Source organism: Squalius cephalus (assembly GCF_949319135.1).
Source record: "Squalius cephalus genome assembly, chromosome: 16".
Classification (NCBI taxonomy): Eukaryota; Metazoa; Chordata; class Actinopteri; order Cypriniformes; family Leuciscidae; genus Squalius; species Squalius cephalus.
Genome location: NC_137137.1, coordinates 6,620,658 through 6,635,510, shown reverse-complemented (window position 1 = coordinate 6,635,510; position 14,853 = coordinate 6,620,658). Strand labels below are relative to the sequence as shown.

At 36.1% G+C, this 14,853-nt stretch overlaps 1 protein-coding gene across 1 annotated transcript in view; it reads left to right on the top strand.

The window, feature by feature from the left end:
* pip5k1bb (phosphatidylinositol-4-phosphate 5-kinase, type I, beta b) overlaps positions 1 to 14,853 on the top strand; it is a 40,584-nt gene that overhangs the window by 14,492 nt on the left and 11,239 nt on the right. Inside the window, exons 4-7 of the mRNA XM_079896648.1 lie at positions 1,222 to 1,352; positions 3,795 to 3,912; positions 7,795 to 7,947; positions 9,152 to 9,448. Coding sequence (XP_079752774.1) covers positions 1,222 to 1,352; positions 3,795 to 3,912; positions 7,795 to 7,947; positions 9,152 to 9,448 — 699 coding nt within the window. The remainder of the gene's footprint in view (positions 1 to 1,221; positions 1,353 to 3,794; positions 3,913 to 7,794; positions 7,948 to 9,151; positions 9,449 to 14,853) is intronic.

Genomic DNA, 14,853 nt, shown 5'->3' with positions numbered 1-14,853 from the left:
TTGTAAGGAAATAGCTAATCATTTAATGAATTGACGGCCCATTGGCTAATCTTCAACATGTTTGCTTTTAAACATTAATTTAGGATTGATCTATTTTTAGAGCTTAAAGGCTGTATGTGATTGGTTATCAAGGCATATGTGATCCAAGTTAGCTGTTACGTTTTTTCCAATCGTAGAACCACGGACCCTCATATCTCCCAAAAATAAGACCATCTCTGCTCAGAGTCATGAAATGTGTTTTGACTGGAAATGATATCTCTGACGACATACAGCCAATGAGAGATACAGGGCTAGGTAAAGTTCAGGGGGATGAGTCATGGACCTGCAACAGAATATCAGCAAGCATGGCTTCTGCAAGCAACCATTCTCTCCTTCATATTCTTCTTTTTTTCTTTTTCACTGCAAATCAGCGCACTGACACCTTGGATCACAAGCTTTTGCGTGCATCATTTTAACAAGAAGAAATTCAGTCGTGAGAGCTCCTGTCTCACACTTGATCTTGCATTATTTTCTTTATCAGTTCTCGCGCGTGTTTGGTTGTGAAAAGTAGTTCTCGTGATTCTTCCTATTGAAACGTTGTGTAATGTGTGACCCCCTGTCGCTGATCCGCCGTGTAATGTGCACAAAGCAGCAACTAAATGGTACCCTAGACAGTCAAGTAGTGTGAGAAGAACAGCGATCCGACGACATTCAGCGTGTACCCGGCATAACCCATTTGTATATGAAACAAAAACTAAAACTCACTTGTGATTGAATTTTCCAAGGCAGGGCCTCTGAATTCATGACTACTGTATGTACATCTGTGTTTCGCTGCATGTTGATAAAACAGAAAAAGATCAACAAATTGTCCGCCAACTCCTCTGTTCAGTGAAGAATGAGCTACATTTTTCCATTCACGTTATTGTCAGTTTGTCCAATGACGAGTTCACCATGTTGATAATGTCCACCCTTCTAAATGTTGGTATCAACAGAGGCCTATCAATGAACTTTCCAAAATTCCAAGATTTGATGGTTTTGTTAGACCTTTTCATGTTATGGCTGATCTAATACTTCCAGTGAACCTTGCTCAAGAGTTTTGACCTGCACAAATGTCATTTGTTTAACCGAAGGAGATTTATTTAGTCTGCATCTAAAAATGACCTCAATAAAGCCACATAAGAGCAGGTTTCACAATTACTCTATACTAATTTGTTTTGCTTTTTATTACCGATATTGTCTCAGACTACTTCATCTGCCCTGAAAGGAGCCATCCAGCTTGGCATTGGTTACACCGTGGGGAATCTGACCTCAAAACCTGACCGAGATGTGCTCATGCAGGACTTCTATGTGGTGGAGAGTGTGTTTTTACCCAGGTATGGACAGAGGATGCATACATGTGCAGGACGCTGCCTGTGCATATTGCTATTTTGTCTATGTTGATGTCAAAGTGGTCTGGTCTTCTCAAATTCTCAAATATTTCGTTTGGGTCATCTGCTGTCCGTTTTTTTCCCTAAATAGGGAAATCTTAACATCAGTACATCTTGCAGTGATTAATCACACACTAAAGAGAGTGTACCATGAGAACTAGGAACTTGAGCTCATGCTAAATCCTGCACAGTTGATTCTTGCACAAATGATTCCCAAAAGACCAATTTTAGTGAGCAGAGTATATACAAGATTCAAAGGGATGCCACTGATCCACTAGCCTGACTTCCTTATTTATAGAGTCTGATTCTCTCACTGGGGATTGCACTCCAGTTGCATGCGCTCGCCCTCAGTTTGAACCAATTCGACAGTCTGTGGTTGTGTACTACTTACAATATTTTGCATGTACTTTGTGATGAAGCAAAATTCTTTATGCAACGTTTGAATTCAAGTTTGCATACTGTGAATAATATACTGTATGCATAGAAGGGGTGTGCAACAAATATTATTATCTGTATCTACAGTATATTGGGTATGATGACAAATTTATTTGTATTTGGTTAGAAGCAGAAGAGGACAAGTTGGTTAAAACTAAAAGAATTTAAACTTTAAAGCACGTTTATATTATTCATACACTACCATTACCCAAACGTTTACAGTCAGTAAGATTTTTGTAAGAAGTCTCTTATACTCACCAAGGCTGCATTTATTTGATCAAAAATACAGTAAAACAGTAATATTTTGAAATATTATTACAATTTAAAATAACTATTTTTATTTTAATATATTTTAAATTGTAATTTATTCCTGTGACGGCAAAGCTGAGTTACTCCAGTCTTCAGTGTCACATGATCCTTCAGAAATAATTCTAACATGCTGAATTGCTACTCATTTATTTCAGGATTCCTTGATGAATTGAAAATTAAAAAGAATTTAATGCATGCTGAATAAACATATTCATTTATTTAAAAAAAATAAAAATCTTACTGACCCCAAACCTTTAAACGGTAATGTATATTTAGTATAGTAAAAGGTAGTAAAGATAATGCATTACAAATGTAGGCTAGTACTGTATGTATATCTAATGACAATTGAATAAAATTAAATGGCAAGCTCATGATTCACATTACAGCAGTAATATTCTAAAAACACATAACTATTTCATTTGATTATGGCTCTATTAGGCTTATCTATATAAGAAAAAACCGAAATAGAACATCACAGGCATTTTTCATAGAAGGTAGATTACTATTAAACAGGGAATGCTCAGACTTTGATATTATTGTTGACCTTATAGGCACATCATTAAATTGTAATTTTATGTGTTGATTGAAATATTTGATGATATAATCAGTAATTAAAAAAAAAGATATTACTCAGAAGTATTTGTTATTCATTTTATTAATTCTAAAGTCATTATTCATGCGTTTCAGGATAAGGTAATCAGGCACATCCAATACTACAAAAATAATAGTAATACATTAGTATGCTATTCTGAACATGGCAGACAGGCAGAGAGAAATGACTCATATGTCTATGAGACAGATTTGCACATGCTGAAACCCCATTTTTCAGAGTTGGGTCCGTCGTCTGCCCCTCATCTGCCCGCTATTGTTTTAGTTCTTAGAGACGAGCTCTAATGCAGAGGTCAGTTGGACATTTTGTATTGGGTTACACAATGGGCACGGATTGGGGTTTATCCTTTAATAGTGGGACATCGTCTGCAACAGCTAATGCTCAGAACTTACTCAGTTGCCCTGAAAAAACAACAACTCTCTAATCCACTTGTTATGTGGGATCACAGGCACTTTTTGTTTAGCGGTATTTTGAGTGATTATGACATCATCTGTCCATTTTAAGTCACACGTTTAGGAATATTATTCAAATGGGGTTAATCCAAATACTAATGAAAAAAAAAAAGGTGAAAAGTGGGTTACAGGATTTTTTTTCCCCCAGGGCTTGCTTTCATTTCATAATGTGTAACTGATGTGGCTGACCCTGGTCTTTAGTTTGTGTAATCGTTAGTAGAGTAAAACTAGGACCTCCTTGTCCTCAGGCATTGGTTACTTTTGTGCGTCTCTGGAAAAGAGTACCTCTGGTGTTTACTGCTGGTGGGTCACATTGCAACAAGGACATGCTCAATGGGGCTCAGAAAGATCAAATGTGTCTCTGTTCCTTGGGCATAAAGAAGCATTTAGGTTGGGTAACAGTTTCTCACAATTTCTGGTCCTCTTACAGGATTATGTGTACAGAGAGAAACCAGATTCTGCCCAGAAGCCTCTTGTGTTAGGGAATGTGATGATCATTAATGATGAAACAAACAGTTGATTCACATACTGTATATGCTTTGTTTATTGTGATACCTAAAGGAAATGCTTTCACTTTTGCAGTGAGGGAAGCAACCTGACTCCAGCACATCATTATCCAGACTTCCGTTTCAAGACGTACGCACCACTGGCTTTCCGCTACTTCCGCGAGCTGTTCGGGATCAAGCCAGATGATTACTTGGTAAAACACAATTTTCAATTTTTCTTTATTGATTTTGGCTACTTTTTTTATTATTAAAAAATTTGTTTAAAAAAAAGTTTGTAATATACACTGTACAAAAAAAGTTGCTGCCTTAAATTTTTAAGTACAATCACCTTGGATGTTTAAGTCATTTCATCTTAAATTACATTAAACGGACTTAAAAAAAATAGTTGAATCTTGTACAACTTTGTTGTCATAACTTATTGATCATATACTTTTTTTCAGTATATTTATAATAATATTTCACAATATTTCTGTATTTCAATATATTTATAATAATATTTCACAATATTTCTGTTTTTACAGTGTTTTTGATTAAATAAATGCAGCCCTGGTGAACATAAGAAACTTAATTCAAAATAGAAACGTAAATCTTATTTTGAACTATTCATCTTTGCAAAGCATGAATGAACTGCTATGACTGTAATTAAATGCAATTTTCACCTCCATATTAATGCCAAGATTATTACGTGTCCCATTCCCTAAAAGTTCCCTCTGTCTGAGCCATAACAAAGCATCTTTGTGTGAATTAAAGTTCAGTGCCTGCTTACATCAGGCGCCAGTAAGAGTGACCAAGAGCACTGCTGACCACTGATGAACTTTACCGCTGAATCTTGCCAACTGTGACTGGCAGGAACTCAGAATCTACGTCCTCGTTTCTAAATTCCCAGCAGGGATTAGCGGTTCGGTTTGATGTGTTCTCGCTATGTAAGATGCGTCCTGGCACATTGCGATGAGGTGTTGGAGGTGTACGTTTCCCTGCACTGCAACACATCTCGCAGCCACTGCAGTGTCTCTGCAGCATCTCTGCAGCTCTCATGCAGTTTAATCTGCGTGTTTGCGTATGTGAGTCAGGGTGGATGATGCTGATTAGGCATATGATCTCAGTCAAGCTGTTAATTGCCTCCTCTGCACTTTGACATCTAATGGCCGGTTAATTAGCCCAGCAGAGCGGTATCAATCCCAGGTGCCTGATAGTCTGGTCTTCCCATGTAATTTATGAACCTGCATTATATCATCCTCTGTTATGAATCTATTGTGTGCCTCCTTGAGCTTGCATTGCACAAAAATGTTAATTATATAGTGTGTGCTATGCGGAAGCTGGGTTTTATGATGTCTCTAATGATAAGGGAATACCTTTTTACATAATACTATTCAAAACTACCTTTTTTACATTCTTTAATTTGCATAGGCGAATGGGAGTTCCTTATTTGCATTTACTATGGATACACTTAAGCATTCCATAAAATCTGCATGAATTGATCTAAGATGGAGTGAAATCTATTTAAGTTTAGAAGTTCTTGTAGCTCAACAGGTGAAGCATTGTGCTTGCAAAGACAAAGTTTTGGTTTCTATTCCCAGGAACACATACCCATAATAACATAACACGTTAAAAAGTTTGGGGTCAGTAAGAATTTTTTTTATTTTAAAAGAAGTCTCTTATGTTCACAAATACTACATTTAGGCCCTGTTTACACCTGGTATTAAGATACGTTTTGGTCGATCGGATCTTAAGTGGACGACGCTAAATACAGGTGTAAACAGGGTCTAAAACTTTTTGAGCTTAATTGTCTACTTTCGATCACTTCCAGAGGTAGTCGAAAACACATTCGATCGGATTGCTTGCGTAGTGTAAAATGTTCATGTGGTCGAATGGGATTGAACAGCCACAAAAGGCCGCCTACTGTCCGCCTACTGACTTGCGTAAACATTACGGGAAGCGCGCTAGCCAGACGGGATTTAAACTTTGTCGGCTGAAGACCCGAGTTTGGTTTGAAGACGAAAAATGTACCAAGCACAATGTTCTCATTGTGGGATACAGTATTCCATGCAGTGTGCTCTGTTGTATTTTCGGCAAATGAAGTAGGTCAACCAGGTATATCATGGGCTATGTTTGAAATAGCATATTAACATATTACTTTTACTGTTTCTGCAGTATGTAAGTACAGTATATACCAAGTTTAGTCATGAAACTCTTTCATGCCGCTGATTCTCTGTCTTGTTGCTGGTTCTTCAGCCAATAAATCGCTTCTTCCTATTGATGCTCGCCTTTATTTTTTCCGGTCCGACTAGATTGAGCTCAGTCTGCGCACTGTCACTATTTATTTAGTAGTAGGCAGTATATAGCACAGTGTATACTATATTAACAGTACTCTATTACAAACACAGACATGCATACAGAAAATCTGCATACTTGTGCATACATAATGAAAAAATGATATGTGCTGTTTTGTGTTATGTTATTCTAAATATACCCATAGTCTTTATACACTAGCAGTGACCACAATATATTGTGTTTTCTAAGTTTTCCTTTAGTACAAGGGTAAACTTCAAAATGTAGATGGTTTGCACTATAACTGGGTATGTACAGCACTAGGTATAAGGAATGAGGAAAGAAAATGCAACTAAAATACAGTAGGGAATGGTTAGGCTAAAGATGAAAGAATGTGATTGAAGTTTACTCCTCTGAGTATGTTGTGTAAATTTTTTGTAATTATGCAGATAGGCCAGAGGAAGTGCAAGCTAATTAAGAAGCCACACACACGCGGGATGACACGCAGTCCAAATGCTAATGTCCATGTGTTTGGGCTGGAAGTACAACGTGACTGTTGACTTTCATTAGGCAGGCCTTGAATATGAGTGTCTGGCCTCAGTTCAACACTGTCCTCATGCTGCTGCTGCTGCTGCTGCGTCCCGGCCTCCTCAGGGAACACCGCCAGAAAGGGCAGTAGAAATGTTTGCTTTAAGACCTCATAATGTTTGGGATTTTTATGCAACCCTAATTAAACCACAGGACTTCCTGGCAGTAATAATCTGGTCTTTCAGTGTGTAAGACAAACTGTTTTTTGGACTGTAAAACACAGTATGGCAGGCAGTCAATTTGGTGATATTCATGTTTTATGAGTAACTCGTTTCTTTTGAGTTTCTTAAGAGTATTGTTGCCAGTTTAGCACAAATATGAATTGGCTATTAGGTTTTTCATATATTTAAAAAACAGCTAAAAATAGATGCTCTTTCATAAAAGTCCCAGAGTACCTCATTATAAGTTGCACACACTGTAGTCTTGTACAGTACATTTCAGACACCTTCTGCTCTTGATGATTGTATAGCGCGCAACAAGACCCCCCCCCACTTTTTCAGCGGCCTTAGTTTCCATTCATTTTCTTCATAGGGATTTAAAAAAATAAATCGTTATACAATAAGCAATGAACCAAATTACAGTCCATTACAATGTGATTTAAAGCCAAAAAATGTGAAAAACAGGCACTTGTGTACTTGAATTCAATTGATGAAATGATCTGCTCATCCCATGAAGCATTGCCATTGACAATTACATGAAATATCGATGGTACAATATATATATACACTGTAAAAAGTGAACAGTTGGATCAACTTAAAAAAATTACTTCAATTGGTAACACCTAAAGAAATTAAGTTTTCTCAACTTAAATTATTGTGGAAAAACGTGATAATTTAAGTTGAGTAAACTTAATTTTTTTAGGTGTTACCAATTGAAGTAATTTTTTAAAGTTGATCCAACTATTCACTTTTTACAGTGTATATTATATTTTATTTAGTAATATATTATGTATACGCCTCTTTCAGACTGTGTAAGGAATAAGTACGTTTATCTGCTGCAAGAACAGCGCCTTTTGAAATAACTTTGAAATAACTGAAATCATTTGGCGAAGTGATATGGAACTGTAATGCGGTCACTGGAACTACTTTAGCCATGCGTTTTCTTGAAAATAATTGCACACCTTAGATTACAATGTTCGTCAACCAATCAGATTCAAGCATTCAACCGCCCCTCTGGTATAAATATTTATAATGGATTGTTTTTTTCTCGTAATCCTGCAGTATGCCATTTGTAAAGAGCCCCTGATTGAGTTGTCTAATCCGGGCGCCAGCGGCTCACTCTTCTACCTGACCAGCGATGATGAGTTCATCATCAAAACCGTCCAGCACAAGGAGGCCGAGTTCCTGCAAAAACTGCTTCCAGGATACTACATGGTAGGTCTCGGTAGAGTAAAGAATCATTCATCTCTTTAGAAAAGAAACCTGAATAAAATGCTGTGATTCAGTAGTACAGACTGTTTTGTTCTCATTCATCTGTCTGTTTTAGAGAATTACTACTGATGTCTTTAAAAGACCATTTTTATATATAATTATGTTTATTGAATTTTAATTATAACACAAATATAGGAATACCCCCCCCCCCCCCCCCCAAAAAAAAATCTAAAAAAAAGGTACACACATAGCTCAAATTTGTATAAAAGACAAGAATACTTAATAATTCTGATACTATAATAAAAAAATAAAAAATTACACAAGGACAAATATTATTCAAAGTCCTGAGTATTATATAATTACAATATTCCTAATATAATAGGATAAAGAGGAGGGTCCAAATAGTCCAGATACGGGGTTCAGACCTTGTACAACTGGCTTTGTTTTCTGATGTAATACATAAGTAAGACGTTCGAGTGGAATCAACTCAGAAATAACCTTATGCCAACCTTTAAGTGCTTTGTGACCTTTGATTTCACTTTACCCTTTCACATTTGTGCAGAAGTATTTAAAGCAGCCAATATAGGTTTACTTTTTGTGGCTGAAATAAGCCATAAATATTTCTAACCAGACACAAACGTGTATTTTACATCATTTTTTAAGATAATATTTCAAATAAATTAAAAAATAAATAAATAAAATCATATTTAAATATAAAAATAATAATAATAGAAAATTATATTTAAAAATGTTTTTTGTGTGTTTATTTTTGTAGCAAACAGGCCATTGGGTCACCCAGTGCATAATATATTAGCTAGTTTTGATGTGAAACGCTGCCTCAAAAATATTTATACACTCGTTTTGGTTGCTAAATACGAGTAATATGTACATTTTTAGGTATCTTACTGTTATACATGACTATTTGTCTATTCTTCATGGTCATATACAGTACGTATGTCCTCTGTGTCTCTTTTTCCAGCCTTTCCAGTTCAGTATTTAGTGTACACATTACACCAGAAAAGTTTGTTTACGTACATACTCAACAGTTGTCTTGCTGTTATAGTTAAAAATAAAAAAAAATGTAAATTTGGTTTGTGATAGTCAGAGCCCTAGAATGACTTAAATTTGACTATAATCATTAGGATAGAAGAAAGTATTTAAACATAAAAAAATGACAAAAAATTAAAAAGCCGTTTCACTTTCTCAGAACCTCAACCAGAACCCAAGGACTCTCCTACCCAAATTCTACGGCCTGTACTGTGTTCAGTCTGGAGGAATCAACATTCGTCTCGTGGTTATGAACAACGTTCTGCCACGGTCTTTAAAGATGCACTACAAATATGACCTGAAGGGCTCCACGTACAAGAGACGGGCTTCTCGAAAAGAGCGGGAAAAGGCCTGTCCCACATATAAGGACCTAGACTTTGTGGACATGCACGATGGCTTGTACTTTGACACAGAGACATATAACGCCCTGATGAAGACGCTACAGCGAGACTGCCGGGTGAGTACTACCCCATTATGACATTTTTCAAAGAAAATGTGAATTGTGTCTGCTTGTGAGTGGTTTTCAGGGAACTGCTGTGGTTGCTGACGTGATTGGAGTTTGCTAATCGTGTTGCCATTAGTATATAAAGCAATTTGAAAGCTAAGCAACAATGGGGAATCATGAGATGGATAATACGAATGTATTTTACACATTTGAGTAGCACTGATTTTGTGATGGCCTACCTTGAATTAATCAAACCTGATAGTCTGAGTGTCACTGCAGTGTTTTAAAGTTTATTACAAATCATTACAGGGTACATGTGAGAAATCATGCACTTAAGTGTATCATATGGCTTCACAAGTTCACAAAAACATCAAAATATCTTTATCTCACACTTATATTTAGCTTTTTACATTGCTACTCTGTTTCAAATAAATGCTGTTCTTTTGAACATTCTGGTCATCAAAGTTTCTGGGAAAAATGTGTCACATTTTGATGTTGAAATGTTTCTTAAGAAGCAAATCAGCATATTAGAATGATTTATGAAGGATCATGTGACACTGAAGACTGGAGTAATGATGCTGAACGTTCAGCTTTGCATCACAGGAATAAATTCAAAACAGTTATTTAAGTTAATTGTTACTCCAACCTTTTGAATGGTAATGTACATGTAGAGCTAATTGCTTGTGGTCTTACACTGTTGACAAGATCACAAAAACCCTCATTACATGAACACTCATGAGACAAAAACATGCATTAAAAACCTTAAAACACACACTTCAACACTTGATACTTCAATCACGAAAAGGGTAACAATCAGGTAACTAATCTTTTTACATCTCAAGACAATATGTTTCTAAACGCGACAAGAAAATCAACAGCATCAATGTAAATAGATCTAGAGAAGGTCAATTATATTAAGTATGATTGTCCCAGTGCAGAATGGGACAGAACCACAAAACCAACAGCTATGCTTGTTGTTTCAACTTAAAATAAAAAATAGTATAACATAATAGAAAGGCTGCATTAAAATGCATTTATAGATGCATTTTTTGACAAAAATGTTGTTTTTCTTGTCATATTTTGTGTACTCTGCACTTTCATTGTTTTCTTTTTTGGACTGCTGAGAGTCTTCTGCCCCTCTAATCAACTGTAAAGATGTTTAGTCTCATCCTCGTGGACAAGCGCTCATGCAAGACGCCACAGTATCATGGGAAACAAGTTCATGATAGTCTTCAGCTCCACAGTAGCTTATTAACAGATTCAAAATGTGCTGAGTGGCAAACCTCTCCGTTCAGCTGGGAAACAAACCGCATAAATCCAGTCTGGCATTCCTTTCTATTTTAGAAGATTGGGCTGTTGACATGGTCTGGTAAATATTGTTGTTTTTCTGCCAGATTTTTTTTTTCCAATAAATGATTTGTTAAAAATCAGAGGGTATTTTCCCTCCTAGACATTTTCCATTACTGCTTAACTTACTTGCCCTAAATTGTCTGTTCTGACAGTATTTGACAACTATACTGTAGTAGATAGATAAGAAACATTCTTTTGTTCCCCAAGGAAACCGCTGTCAACTTTCTATTCATTAAAGAATCCTGAAAAAGAAAATGTATCACATTGTCCACAACAATATTAAGCAGCTGTTGTTGATTGATGACAATGATGATAATAAAAAAAAAAACGTTTCTTGAGCGCCAAATCATCATATTAGAATGATTTCTGAAGGATCATGTGACACTGAAGACTGGAGTAATGATGCTGAAAATTCTGTTTTGAATCACAGGTATAAATTACATTTTAAAATCTATTAAAACAGAAAACGGTTATTTTAAATGGTAATACTTTTTCACAATATTACAGTAGCATAAGAAGCTTCTTTCAAAAACATTAACAAATCTTACCAACTGCAAACTGTTGAATTTGGTCTTGGAATATTATTATTTATTTTTTACAAGTGTTTGAGTTCATACAAAGATCATTGACGTTTGTATGAGTTTGGTAAAAATACTATACTAAAATTGCTAGTTGTCCTTTTACTTTTCTTTCTGTGGAAAACAAAATATATTTTGAAAAATGTCTCAGTGTTTTGTTTGGGATTGGAACCCCACTGCCTTTCAATGCATGGACAAAATCGGTTGAAACATTCTTCATAATAACTCCTTTTGTGTTCCACTGAAGAAAGAAACTCATTCAGGTTTAGAACGATTTTCTTTAAAGCCTTCATTTGCTTCCATTAAAATAAGCTCATTTGTCATTTTTGTTTCCTATTTGTGCACCTCAGTATCTTTCAAGGACAAATGCAAACTCTGACATGTTTTCTTTTACTTTTTAAGTTCCCCCAAAACCGAGTTGCAAGTAAACAGTCCGGTAACTAAATTACCCAAATGATTGTGGCATGATGTTGAAGTGTCCCAATGCTGCATTAGGTAACCATCTGTGGTCGCCTTGTGCTTCTCGAATTCTTCAGCAGACCTGGTGTCCGACCAAGCTAAGTTTCTTACTGTTCATTTGTTTACCAACAAACAAGCCTCACAACAGTGCCATGGCGATGGCATTCCAGACATGACCTGTTGTTGAAAAATCTTAGAGACAGAATGTTCCCTATATAACCGTTTTTGGCACATTAAGTATGTACTGACCGGCCGGCCCCAGTGAGCGCTGAGCTAAAAGGATCAGCCGTAATGCGAGTCACAAGAGGGCCGAGGGAAAAATGAGAACTCGAGTTTCACACAGTAATGATGACCATAGTTGGGGACATTCGGCCCGCTGTAGCCCACCTGTGATCTAACTTCAGCCTTTGAGAAAAATGTAGTCTTTTATGAATTGAAATTCTTCAAACTGATGTCATCCTTTTAACACTATACTATGTAAGAAGAAATGTTCTTTATGCAAGGAAACACAAAGTGCAGTTCAAACACATTCCCATGAGTACTGTAAGATTTTATTGTTAGCTTTTCCTTACGTCCTGTGCAGAAACTAAAATGAACACTAAGCAGAAAGTTTCTCCTGAGTAAGCAACACACCCTGGGCCTCGACTGCAGAGCACAATAGAGCCAAATCTATAAGAATCAAGAACAAGCCTTTAAATGGTTTCTGCAACTCGTCATCGAACAGACAGTGCAGCCCTTGTGGGATTTCAATAGTAGCCTGTAAAGAACTACACTGATATTTAGGTTTGATTTTAATCTTGCATGAACAAATGCTCTGTTAATATTAGTCACCCCTCAAGCAAAGATTCAGTTTATGAACTATGAAAAGGGAAAAAAAAGAAACAAGGGGAAAAAAAGGTTACTGTGTGGCTTTATAAAACTCATGGCACTAGAGATTCGAGGGAACAATCTTTAATAACTCCGAAGAACATACAGGAGAAAAAACAAAGCTACTACATTTAAACATTGAACAATGAACTGAAAGAACTGAGGGCTTAAATACAGGGAGAGTAATCAACATGAAACAGAACAGGTACTAATTAACAACCATGGAAACTAAGGATAACTGGGAACATGTGTGTGTGTGTGTGTGTGTGTGTGTGTGTGTGTGTGTTACAGAACCTTTGTGAAAAGTTTGGTTTATGAATGTTTAGTGGAAGATTTCTGTGCCTAATTCTTGAAAAATGTTCATTTAGATGAAACGGCTATTAAATACAGGCACTGCTAATGTAGCATCATTAAAAAGCGCCATTTTAAAACAAATCCTTCAACATTTAATTATATTGGTGTTGCATAGGAAATTTTATAGACAAAGACTAGCATCGAATTTGAAAATGGTTAACTTTTTTTTTTACATTTTTATTTTTCAAATGTCACGTGTTCTTATGCTCAAACACTCATTATGTAAGTTATAACTTAATGAGAAAAAAAGTCTTTTAGTTGGGTCACATGTGGTCACATACCTCATGTTTACATACAATATGAACACAAGTGACACATTTTTCGTTGAACTGATGTTAATGAATGACCAATGACTGTAAAGAGAATCTATACTCATTTCATCTGACTCGAACGATGGCAGCACATCAAGCAAAACAGGCGGTCTTGATAGTGGTATAACAGACGTCATTGTGGACTGCCGGGCCGAAGCCCAGGTTTTTGTTTTTTTTTGTTGTTTTTTTGTAGAAAATACACTTTACATAACAAGTATCTCAAAACAGGAAGAGCTTTCACATAACACCAACCGTTCACATCTGTTCCCTTTTGTATTCGCATATTGAACTGGTCATGTTTATTCTATATTTGTACTTTTTATATTTTGTTAAGGAGTCAGATCATGGAATCAAAAGAGCTTGATGTTCAATGAAAACGTACTGTTTTTTTCAGAGCTTCCTCCCCAGTTTAAAAAGGCAAAAACTGTTCATTTTGAACTTCTGCAACCTTTTGACTTCAGACAAATGAATACATTTGAGTACGTGATCATTTACAGTTACACATCAACAACATGTATTCAATCTTAAGCCTCACGAAAATGTGTTTTTGACTAAAAGTGGATCCTTAGGGAAAAATACTAATACGTATGATATGACCCCTAAAAATGTCTCATTTATTTTCATGTTCAATAATCTTTAAGGCCTGAAAAATGTTTAAGAAAGTAAGCTTTATCTTAAAGAGTGCTCACTATGGAAATATGTAGTAAAACCAGTTTTAAAAATGAGACTGCCTTTTGCCACCCATGTTATTTGTGCTGCTCACGCTTACTTGGGATTTCATAAAAAGGAGTATTTATTCAAACTCCTCCTCTGAGCAAATTGTTAAACTGTTACCCCACCCAAAAAATAATATAAATGTAAATTCCTTTCATTGCAAGGAAACCTTTGACCCAGTGACTCCATGTGCCAAACAAGTGGTGCTACCTTCCGCTGCGGCCTTTTTTTGGGTATTACTGTGACCTAGATGAGGGCCCATTTGGAGGCTTTTAGACGTTCTCGACGGGATGCAAAACAAGGATGTTGTGTGTCCCTATTCAAATAATCCATTTGAATATGGGGGATACGAGAGGAACAAGCGTGTCATGCAAAAGTGAAATCATGTTAACCATTTATTGGTTCACTGCTGCAGATTTTACCTGCTTGTTTGAGTTTGTTTCATTTAAAGCCAGAAGTAAACGACCTGAAGTATTACATAGTATTATACACTAACAGCCTTAAGTGCCCATGGGTCTCTGCAGTTTGTTTCCATTCATATAGGCTGAGATCTTTTGTTTGGCGGCCTATCGATGACTAATGCTGAAATTGTCAGTCTGTTTATAGTAGTTACAGTAGTATCTTACCACTGATAAACAAATCACTTTTCCTCTGACTAGTTCCTGAAGATACTGTACAGACTTTCCCCAGAGTGTAATCTTAAAGGAGAACTCCGGTCAATTTTAACATTGAGCTCATTTTTTTGAACATTTGGAGTGCTGTCAATACAGAGAACAACGACAAA